This window comes from Oncorhynchus keta, chromosome 12, assembly GCF_023373465.1.
Source record: "Oncorhynchus keta strain PuntledgeMale-10-30-2019 chromosome 12, Oket_V2, whole genome shotgun sequence".
NCBI lineage: Eukaryota > Metazoa > Chordata > Actinopteri > Salmoniformes > Salmonidae > Oncorhynchus > Oncorhynchus keta.
In genome coordinates this window covers 54,353,010-54,365,998 of record NC_068432.1, presented here as the reverse complement: position 1 = coordinate 54,365,998, position 12,989 = coordinate 54,353,010, and the positions used below count along the sequence as shown (strand labels likewise).

Here is a 12,989-nt window from a genome sequence, read left to right as displayed (position 1 = left end):
GTGGTCTGTAACGGGAAGAGGCTGTGGTGTGTAACGGGTGGTGTGTAACGGGAAGAGGCCGTGGTCTGTAACGGGAAGAGGCCGTGGTCTGTAACGGGAAGAGGCCGTGGTCTGTAACGGGAAGAGGCCGTGGTCTGTAACGGGAAGAGGCCGTGGTCTGTAACGGGAAGAGGCCGTGGTCTGTACCGGGAAGAGGCCGTGGTCTGTAACGGGAAGAGGCCGTGGTCTGTACCGGGAAGAGGCCGTGGTCTGTACCGGGAAGAGGCCGTGGTCTGTAACGGGGAAGAGGCCGTGGTCTGTAACGGGAAGAGGCCGTGGTCTGTAACGGGAAGAGGCCGTGGTCTGTAACGGGAAGAGGCCGTGGTGTGTAACGGGAAGAGGCCGTGGTGTGTAACGGGAAGAGGCCGTGGTGTGTAACGGGAAGAGGCCGTGGTCTGTACCGGGAAGAGGCCGTGGTCTGTAACGGGAAGAGGCCGTGGTCTGTAACGGGAAGAGGCCGTGGTCTGTACCGGGAAGAGGCCGTGGTCTGTACCGGGAAGAGGCCGTGGTCTGTACCGGGAAGAGGCCGTGGTGTGTACCGGGAAGAGGCAGTGGTGTGTAACGGGAAGAGGCCGTGGTGTGTAACGGGAAGAGGCCGTGGTGTGTAACGGGAAGAGGCCGTGGTCTGTACCGGGAAGAGGCCGTGGTCTGTACCGGGAAGAGGCCGTGGTGTAACGGGAAGAGGCCGTGGTCTGTACCGGGAAGAGGCCGTGGTGTGTAACGGGAAGAGGCAGTGGTCTGTACCGGGAAGAGGCCGTGGTCTGTACCGGGAAGAGGCCGTGGTCTGTACCGGGAAGAGGCCGTGGTCTGTACCGGGAAGAGGCCGTGGTCTGTACCGGGAAGAGGCCGTGGTCTGTACCGGGAAGAGGCCGTGGTCTGTACCGGGAAGAGGCAGTGGTGTGTAACGGGAAGAGGCCGTGGTGTGTAACGGGAAGAGGCCGTGGTGTGTAACGGGAAGAGGCCGTGGTCTGTACCGGGAAGAGGCCGTGGTCTGTACCGGGAAGAGGCCGTGGTGTGTAACGGGAAGAGGCCGTGGTCTGTACCGGGAAGAGGCCGTGGTGTGTAACGGGAAGAGGCAGTGGTCTGTACCGGGAAGAGGCCGTGGTCTGTACCGGGAAGAGGCCGTGGTCTGTACCGGGAAGAGGCCGTGGTCTGTACCGGGAAGAGGCCGTGGTCTGTACCGGGAAGAGGCCGTGGTCTGTACCGGGAAGAGGCCGTGGTCTGTAACGGGAAGAGGCCGTGGTCTGTAACGGGAAGAGGCCGTGGTCTGTAACGGGAAGAGGCCGTGGTCTGTAACGGGTGGTGTGTAACGGGAAGAGGCCTTGGTCTGTAACGGGAAGAGGCCGTGGTCTGTACCGGGAAGAGGCCGTGGTGTGTACCGGGAAGAGGCCGTGGTCTGTACCGGGAAGAGGCCGTGGTCTGTAACGGGAAGAGGCCGTGGTCTGTACCGGGAAGAGGCCGTGGTCTGTAACGGGAAGAGGCCGTGGTGTGTAACGGGTGGTGTGTAACGGGAAGAGGCCGTGGTCTGTAACGGGAAGAGGCCGTGGTCTGTAACGGGAAGAGGCCGTGGTCTGTAACGGGAAGAGGCCGTGGTCTGTAACGGGAAGAGGCCGTGGTCTGTAACGGGAAGAGGCCGTGGTCTGTAACGGGAAGAGGCCGTGGTGTGTAACGGGAAGAGGCCGTGGTGTGTAACGGGAAGAGGCCGTGGTGTGTAACGGGAAGAGGCCGTGGTGTGTAACGGGAAGAGGCCGTGGTGTGTAACGGGAAGAGGCCGTGGTCTGTACCGGGAAGAGGCCGTGGTCTGTACCGGGAAGAGGCCGTGGTCTGTACCGGGAAGAGGCCGTGGTCTGTAACGGGAAGAGGCAGTGGTCTGTACCGGGAAGAGGCCGTGGTCTGTACCGGGAAGAGGCCGTGGTCTGTACCGGGAAGAGGCCGTGGTCTGTACCGGGAAGAGGCCGTGGTCTGTACCGGGAAGAGGCCGTGGTCTGTAACGGGAAGAGGCCGTGGTCTGTAACGGGAAGAGGCCGTGGTCTGTAACGGGAAGAGGCCGTGGTCTGTACCGGGAAGAGGCCGTGGTCTGTACCGGGAAGAGGCCGTGGTCTGTACCGGGAAGAGGCCGTGGTCTGTACCGGGAAGAGGCCGTGGTCTGTACCGGGAAGAGGCCGTGGTCTGTACCGGGAAGAGGCCGTGGTCTGTACCGGGAAGAGGCCGTGGTCTGTAACGGGAAGAGGCCGTGGTCTGTAACGGGAAGAGGCCGTGGTCTGTAACGGGAAGAGGCCGTGGTCTGTAACGGGAAGAGGCCGTGGTCTGTAACGGGAAGAGGCCGTGGTCTGTAACGGGAAGAGGCCGTGGTCTGTAACGGGAAGAGGCCGTGGTCTGTAACGGGAAGAGGCCGTGGTCTGTACCGGGAAGAGGCCGTGGTCTGTACCGGGAAGAGGCCGTGGTCTGTACCGGGAAGAGGCCGTGGTCTGTAACGGGAAGAGGCCGTGGTCTGTAACGGGAAGAGGCCGTGGTCTGTAACGGGAAGAGGCCGTGGTCTGTAACGGGAAGTGGCCGTGGTCTGTAACGGGAAGAGGCCGTGGTCTGTAACGGGTGGTGTGTAACGGGAAGAGGCCGGGTGTGTAACGGGTGGTGTGTAACGGGAAGAGGCCGTGGTCTGTAACGGGTGGTGTGTAACGGGAAGAGGCCGTGGTCTGTAACGGGTGGTGTGTAACGGGAAGAGGCCGTGGTCTGTAACGGGAAGAAGAGGCCGTGGTCTGTAACGGGAAGAGGCCGTGGTCTGTAACGGGAAGTGGCCGTGGTCTGTAACGGGAAGAGGCCGTGGTCTGTAACGGGTGGTGTGTAACGGGAAGAGGCCGGGGTGTGTAACGGGTGGTGTGTAACGGGAAGAGGCCGTGGTCTGTAACGGGTGGTGTGTAACGGGAAGAGGCCGTGGTCTGTAAGAGCGTCTGCTAAATGACTTAAATGTAAATGTAAATGTCTGTAACGGGTGGTGTGTAACGGGAAGAGGCCGTGGTCTGTAACGGGAAGAGGCCGTGGTCTGTAACGGGACGAGGCCGTGGTCTGTAACGGGAAGAGGCAGTGGTCTGTAACGGGAAGAGGCCGTGGTCTGTAACGGGACGAGGCCGTGGTGTGTAACGGGTGGTCTGTAACGGGAAGAGGCCGTGGTGTGTAACGGGAAGAGGCCGTGGTCTGTAACGGGTGGTCTGTAACGGGAAGAGGCCGTGGTGTGTAACGGGAAGAGGCCGTGGTCTGTAACGGGTGGTCTGTAACGGAAGAGGCCGTGGTGTGTAACGGGAAGAGGCCGTGGTCTGTAACGGGTGGTCTGTAACGGGAAGAGGCCGTGGTCTGCAACGGGTGGTCTGTAACGGGAAGAGGCCGTGGTGTGTAACGGGAAGAGGCCGTGGTCTGTAACGGACGAGGCCGTGGTGTGTAACGGGAAGAGGCAGTGGTCTGTAACGGGAAGAGGCCGTGGTCTGTAACGGGACGAGGCCGTGGTGTGTAACGGGAAGAGGCAGTGGTCTGTAACGGGAAGAGGCCGTGGTGTGTAACGGGGCCGTGGTGTGTAAGAGAGGCAGTGGTCTGTAACGGGAAGAGGCCGTGGTCTGTAACGGGACGAGGCCGTGGTGTGTAACGGGAAGAGGCAGTGGTCTGTAACGGGAAGAGGCCGTGGTGTGTAACGGGAAGAGGCCGTGGTCTGTAACGGGACGAGGCCGTGGTCTGTAACGGGAAGAGGCCGTGGTCTGTAACGGGAAGAGGCCGTGGTCTGTAACGGGAAGAGGCCGTGGTCTGTAACTGGAAGAGGCCGTGGTCTGTAACGGGAAGAGGCCGTGGTCTGTAACGGGAAGAGGCCGTGGTCTGTAACGGGAAGAGGCCGTGGTGTGTAACGGGAAGAGGCCGTGGTCTGTAACGGGAAGAGGCCGTGGTGTGTAACGGGAAGAGGCCGTGGTCTGTAACGGGAAGAGGCTGTGGTCTGTAACGGGAAGAGGCCGTGGTCTGTACCGGGAAGAGGCCGTGGTCTGTAACGGGTGGTCTGTAACGGGAAGAGGCCGTGGTCTGTAACGGGTGGTCTGTAACGGGAAGAGGCCGTGGTCTGTACCGGGAAGAGGCCGTGGTCTGTAACGGGAAGAGGCTGTGGTCTGTAACGGGAAGAGGCCGTGGTCTGTAACGGGAAGAGGCTGTGGTCTGTAACGGGAAGAGGCCGTGGTCTGTACCGGGAAGAGGCCGTGGTCTGTAACAGGTGGTCTGTAACGGGAAGAGGCCGTGGTGTGTAACGGGTGGTGTGTAACGGGAAGAGGCTGTGGTCTGTACTAAGTGTGTGTGCTGGAATCATGTTTGTTTTGCCCATCACAGCAGATTCCTTTCCTCTGATTTTGAGCCAACCTTTTTCCTGCAGAGTTAGACCTCAACATTAGTACCTGTGATGATGATATTTGGCACTGTTCTGTTATGTAACATGGAGCTTCATTCTCCCTCTCTCTCTCTCTCTCTCTCTCTCTCTCTCTCTCTCTCTCTCTCTCTCTCTCTCTCTCTCTCTCTCTCTCTCTCTCTCTCTCTCTCTGTCTCTCTCTCCCTTTATCCCTCCCTCCCTCCAGCGTATGAGGTCAGAGAGAGACTCTTTGAAGGAGACCATTGAGGAGCTGCGTTGTGTTAAGGCTCAGAAGGAACAACTCTCTACAGGTGAAAAACGGACACACTCCCATCGTGTATCTCCTTGTTGATATCCTTGTTGATCTGTGTATTTCCTTGTTGATCTCCTTGTTGATCTCCTTGTTGATCTGTGTATCTCCTTGTTGATCTCCTTGTTGATCTGTGTATCTCCTTGTTGATCTGTGTATCTCCTTGTTGATCTCCTTGTTGATCTCCTTGTTGATCTCCTTGTTGATCTCCTTGTTGATCTGTGTATCTCCTTGTTGATCTCCTTGTTGATCTGTGTATCTCCTTGTTGATCTCCTTGTTGATCTCCTTGTTGATCTGTGTATCTCCTTGTTGATCTCCTTGTTGATCTGTGTATCTCCTTGTTGATCTGTGTATCTCCTTGTTGATCTCCTTGTTGATCTCCTTGTTGATCTCCTTGTTGATCTGTGTATCTCCTTGTTGATCTCCTTGTTGATCTGTGTATCTCCTTGTTGATCTCCTTGTTGATCTCCTTGTTGATCTCCTTGTTGATCTGTGTATCTCCTTGTTGATCTCCTTGTTGATCTGTGTATCTCCTTGTTGATCTGTGTATCTCCTTGTTGATCTCCTTGTTGATCTGTGTATCTCCTTGTTGATCTCCTTGTTGATCTCCTTGTTGATCTCCTTGTTGATCTCCTTGTTGATCTGTGTATCTCCTTATTGATCTCCTTGTTGATCTCCTTGTTGATCTGTGTATCTCCTTGTTGATCTCCTTGTTGATCTCCTTGTTGATCTCCTTGTTGATCTCCTTGTTGATCTGTGTATCTCCTTGCTGTCAGTGTCTCTGATTGGCCAGAGAAAGTAAAGAGCTGGAAGATATGTTATTGAAGGATGAAAGCAGGCTGGGTTGCTCAGTTGACTTGTAGCTACTTGCAGCAGTGCTGTCTTTGGTCTAGTTTGTTTATATTCATGTCCTTACAGTGCCTCTAGTCTGTTTTAGTAGAGAGTTGTGTTGTGTCTAACAATGTATTTTTGTTTCTCCAGGCATGGTTCCACTCGGCAGTAACGAGGGCTCTGATTCGCTGGCTGAAGAGATAATCACCCCAGAGATCCGGTAGGATTTGTTGAACGCCCAGACCCCCCCCCGCCCCCAGACTGAATCATACGTATTACATTCACCCATAATGCAGCTCACACCATGTTTATGCAGGGAGGAATGTTGAAATCGTTTGAGTCATAACTAGCATGTGTGTTGTTTAAATACCTCCGGTCCTCACACTGACATCTGTTGTCATACTTTATCAACATTTCAAAGATTAGTGCTCTGGTGTCCGTTAGATCCCCATATGTGTATATAAACCCTTATCAAGGCTCATTGACTTTATGTGATCACTTCAAAAGACAATCTTTACACTAAACCAATTAGACCTCTTCTTCTCTGGCCGTTTCTCCTCTCGTGGATTTGACATACTCCGCTCGGCACAGCCAGATACCCGCAAGGCTTTTTCTGTTTTGTTCCGTCTGCTTTGAATAAGGCTAATGAGTGGCCTGGCTGGGTAATGCACTATGGACTGAGAGTTATGCTCGTCAATTATGTAATGTTCAGTATGTCTCCAGATCCTTCAGAGTTACATCAGTTTTGTTCCAGCTGCTTTCCATGAGCTATGGAATGGCATTCCCTGCTGCTAGTGTTAGTGTAGCGTAGCGTAGCGTAGCTCAGTCTAGTAGCTCAGTCTAGTGGCTGGAAACACAGCTAGCGTTAGCGTAGCGTAGCTCAGTCTAGTGGCTGGAAACACAGCTAGCGTTAACGTAGCGTAGCTCAGTCTAGTGGCTGGAAACACAGCTAGCATTAGCGTAGCTCAGTCTAGTGGCTGGAAACACAGCTAGCGTTAGCGTAGCGTAGCTCAGTCTAGTGGCTGGAAACACAGATAGCGTTAGCGTAGCATGGCGCAGTCTAGTGGCTGGAAACACAGCTAGCGTTAGCGTAGCATAGCTCAGTCTAGTGGCTGGAAACACAGCACAGCTAGCCGGATGTGATGCAGCCTGGATTCGAACCGGGGACTGCAGCAATGCGATGCAGTGCCTTAGACTGTTTTTATATGTCGCTTGTTCTGAAGTTTTCGATGGAATCACGTTGTCTGTGTATCCATGTTCATCGGAGATCTTCTGTGTATAAAGAAGAGCATCAGGCGTTAGATTAGGAGCGTTTTCAAAGTGCAACGTTAATAATGATGGTTTTGGGGAAACCGCTCAGAGATTTAACGATAATCCTTTTCTGTATCCCTTAATTTACCAGATCAGTTGACTGAGAACATATTCTCATTTACTGCAAAGACCTGGGGAATAGTTACAGGGATGAATGAGACAATTGAAGAAGCTGGGGATGATTAGGTGACCGTGATGGTATGAGGGGACAGATTGGGAATTTAGCCAGGACACCGGGGTTAACACCCCTACTCTTACGATAAGTGCCATAGGATCTTTAATGACCCCCCTGTTTAACACCACATCTGGGCAATGCCTGCCCTGGGGAATTGGGATATTTTTGTAGACCAGAGAAAAGAGTGCCTCCTACTGGCGCTCCCAACACCACTTCCAACAGCATCTGGTCTCCCATCTAGGGACCGACTTAGCTTCAGAGACAGGTCAGCAGGGATGTGTGGGATGCAGGGTGGTAATGCTGCTGACTATGAAGGTTTTAACAATGAACTTTGCTTTTGGGAACTTTGCTTTTAACAATGAACGTTGCTTTTGGGAAACCGGGCCCTGGCCTGTCTGGTCCTAGTGTACAAAGCCCGACCAAGACTAAATCTTTTGTAAATCTCTGTGTTTTGTTCCAGAGAGCGTCTGATTTTTGTTAGTTATTTTTATTAGGATCCCCGTTAGCCGACGCCAATGGTGACAGCTAGTTTTACTGGGGTCTGACACATAACAAACAAAAACATTACAGACAAAATACTTTACAATGCACATACATTCTTCTATCAGTGGAGTGGGGGCGTGGCTTGGTAGGGGTGTGGCTTAGTAGGGGCGTGGCTTAGTATTAGACAGTAATGTAGTTAATGTGGTGGTCCTGTGTTCCAGAGAGAAGCTGATCAGACTGCAACATGAGAATAACATGCTGAAGCTGGCCCAGGAGGGTTCTGATAATGTGTTAGACAGTAATGTGGATAATGTGTTAGACAGTAATGTGGATAATGTGTTAGACAGTAATGTAGTTAATGTGGTGGTCCTGTGTTCCAGAGAGAAGCTGATCAGACTGCAACATGAGAATAACATGCTGAAGCTGGCCCAGGAGGGTTCTGATAATGTGTTAGACAGTAATGTGGATAATGTGTTAGACAGTAATGTGGGTAATGTGTTAGACCGTAATGTAGGTAATGTGATGGTCCTGTGTTCCAGAGAGAAGCTGATCAGACTGCAGCATGAGAATAACATGCTGAAGCTGGCCCAGGAGGGTTCTGATAATGTGTTAGACAGTAATGTAGGTAATGTGTTAGACAGTAATGTAGTTAATGTGGTGGTCCTGTGTTCCAGAGAGAAGCTGATCAGACTGCAGCATGAGAATAACATGCTGAAGCTGGCCCAGGAGGGTTCTGATAATGAGAAGATCGCTCTGCTGCAGAGTTTACTGGAGGACGCTAACAGTAGGAAGAACGAACTGGAGACAGAAAACAGGTGCACACTACACACTATACACTATACACTACACACTACAAACTATATAGTACACACTATACACTACACACTATACACTATATAGTACACACTATACACTACACACTATACACTATATAGTACACACTATACACTATACACTACACACTATATAGTACACACTATACACTATACACTACACACTACAAACTATATAGTACACACTATACACTACACACTACACACTATACACTACACACTATACACTATACACTACACTACACACTATACACTATACACTACACAATACACTATATAGTACACACTATACACTACACACTATACTATACACTATATAGTACACACTATACACTATACACTACACACTACACACTATACTATACACTACACACTATACACTATACACTATATAGTACACACTACACACTATACACTACACACTATACACTACAAACTACACACTACACACTATACACTATACACTATACACTACACACTATACACTATACACTACACACTACACACTATACACTACACACTACACACTATACACTACACACTACACACTATATAGTACACACTATACACTACACACTATACACTATATAGTACACACTATACACTACACTACACACTACACACTATATAGTACACACTATGCACTATATAGTACACACTATACACTACACACTATACACTATATAGTACACACTATGCACAATACACTACACACTATATAGTACACACTACACTATACACACTATACACTATACACTATATAGTACACACTATACACTATATAGTACACACTATACACTACACACTACACACTATAGACTATACACTACACACAATACACTATACACTACACACTATACTATACACTACACACTATACACTATACACTACACACTACACACTATACACTATACACTACACACAATACACAATACACTATACACTACACACACTACACACAATACACTATACACTACACACTATAGACTATACACTACACACAATACACTATACACTACACACTATACTATACACTACACACTATACACTATACACTATACACTACACACTACACACTACACACTATACACTATACACTACACACAATACACTATACACTACACACAATACACTATAGACTATACACTACACACTATACACTACACATGACACACTATACACTACACACAATACACAATACACTACACACTATACACTATACACTACACACTATACACTACACACTATACACTATACACTACACACAATACACTATACACTACACACAATACACTATACACTATACACTACACACTATACACTACACATGACACACTATACACTACACACAATACACTATACACTACACACTACACACTATACACTATACACTACACACTATACACTACACACACTATACAGTATACAGTACACACTATACACACTATACACTACACACTATATAGTACACACTATAAACTATACACACTATACACTACACACTATACTGTACACACTATATACTACACTACACTCTACACACTATACACTATACACACTATACACTACACACTACTATACACACTATACACTACACACTACTATACACACTATACACTACACACTATACACACTACACACTACACACACTATACAGTACACACTACACTACACACTATACACTATACACTACACACTATACACTACACACTACACACTACACACTATACACTATACACTACACACTACTATACACACTATACACTACACACTACACACTATATACTATACACTACACACTATACACTACCCACTATACACTACACACTATACACACTACTCACTATACACTATACACACTACACACTATACACACTATACACTACACACTATACACTATATACACTACACACTATACCCACTATACACTATACCCACTATACACTATATACTATACACTACACACTATATACTATACACTACCCACTATACACTACCCACTATACACTACACACTATACACACTACTCACTATACACTATACACACTACACACTATACACACTATACACTACACACTACACTATACACACTACACACTATACATAATACACTATACACACTGCACTATACACACTATACTATACACACTAAACACTATACACACTATACACTATACACTATACATTACACACTATACACTATACACTATACACTACACCCTATACACTACACCCTATACACTACACACTATACACAATACACTATACACTACACACTATACACTATACACTACACACTATACACTACACATGACACACTATACACTACACACAATACACTATACACTATACACTACACACAATACACTACACATTACACACTATACACTACACACTATACACTACACACTATATAGTACACACTACACACTATACACTATACACACTATACACTATACACTACACACACTATACATTATACAGTACACACTATACACTACACACTACACACTATATAGTACACACTATAAACTATACACACTATACACTACACACTATACAGTACACACTATACACTACACTACACTCTACACACTATACACACTACACACTACACACTATACACTATACACTACACACTATACACTATACACCACACACTACTATACACACTATACACTACACACTATACACTACACACTACACACTATATACTATACACTACACACTATACACTACCCACTATACACTACACACTATACACACTACTCACTATACACTATACACACTACACACTATACACTATATACACTACACACTATACCCACTATACACTATACACTATACACACTACACACTATACACTATACACTACACACTATACACTATACACTACACACTACTATACACACTATACTATACATTACACACTATACACTATACACACTACACACTACACACTATACACTATACACTACACACTATACACTATACACTACACACTACTATACACACTATACACTATACATTACACACTATACACTATACACACTACACCCTATACACTACACACTATATACACTATACACACTATACACTATACACACTATACACTATACACTACACACTATATACACTATACACTATACACTACACACTATATACACTATACACTATACACTACACACTATATACACTATACACTATACACTATATACACTATACACTATACACTACACACTATATACACTATACACACTATACACTATACACACTATACACTACACACTATATACACTATACACTATACACTACACACTATATACACTATACACTATACACTATACACTACACACTATACACTATACACTACACACTATATACACTATACACTACACACTATATACACTATACACTACACACTATATACACTATATACACTATACACTACACACTATATACACTATACACTACACACTATATACACTATACACTATACACTATACACTATATACACTATACACTACACACTATATACACTATACACTACACACTATATACACTATACACTATACACTATACACACTATACACACTATACACTATACACTACACACTATATACACTATACACTACACACTATATACACTATACACTATACACTACACACTATATACACTATACACTATACACTATACACTATATACACTATACACTACACACTATATACACTATACACTATACACTACACACTATATACACTATACACTATACACTATACACTATATACACTATACACTACACACTATATACACTATACACTATACACTACACACTATATACACTATACACTATACACTACACACTATATACACTATACACTATATACACTATACACTATATACACTATACACACGACACACACTACATATGTCTATGTCCTTGTGAATAACAAATCCTATTTTCTCTAAACCTAGTTCTAATCCTAATTGTTACCCCTTGCGCACACACACACACACACACACACACACACACACACACACACACACACACACACACACACACTGAATGATGGTGACTGTGTGTGTTCCAGACTGGTGAACCAGAGACTGATCGAGGGTCAGAGTCAGGTGGAGGAGCTGCAGAGTAGTCTTCAGGAACAGGGCTCCAAAGCGGAGGATGTGAGTAGCACTAAACTGATCTCAGATCAGCCTCTCAGACCATCTCACCTGCTGCTGTTTAACGACGTGGCACAGTGTATTTACATTACAACGAACAGAACAGCTGTTAAAGAACTGGAAACTACAGACACGGTCATCCTGGGGGTGTTCACATTAAACTACAGACCCCCCCACAACACCCTGTCATCCTGGGGGTGTTCACATTAAACTACAGACCCCCCCCACAACACCCTGTCATCCTGGGGGTGTTCTACATTAAACTACAGATCCCCCCCCCACAACACCCTGTCATCCTGGGGGTGTTCACATTAAACTACAGACCCCCCCACAACACCCTGTCATCCTGGGGGTGTTCACATTAAACTACAGACCCCCCCCCACAACACCCTGTCATCCTGGGGGTGTTCACATTAAACTACAGACCCCCCCCCACAACACCCTGTCATCCTGGGGGTGT

At 47.0% G+C, this 12,989-nt stretch overlaps 1 protein-coding gene across 5 annotated transcripts in view; it reads left to right on the top strand.

Annotated features, from left to right (window-relative positions):
• hook3 (hook microtubule-tethering protein 3) overlaps positions 1-12,989 on the top strand; it is a 77,141-nt gene that overhangs the window by 50,158 nt on the left and 13,994 nt on the right. For all 5 annotated transcript variants that reach the window (XR_008061470.1, XR_008061469.1, XR_008061468.1 and 2 more), the window contains 4 exons: positions 4,635-4,719; positions 5,701-5,770; positions 8,194-8,334; positions 12,445-12,532. Coding sequence is in view for 2 of the 5 variants with exons in the window: in XM_052458628.1 (XP_052314588.1) it covers positions 4,635-4,719; positions 5,701-5,770; positions 8,194-8,334; positions 12,445-12,532 (384 nt within the window). In the remaining 3 variants the exon portion in view is untranslated. The remainder of the gene's footprint in view (positions 1-4,634; positions 4,720-5,700; positions 5,771-8,193; positions 8,335-12,444; positions 12,533-12,989) is intronic.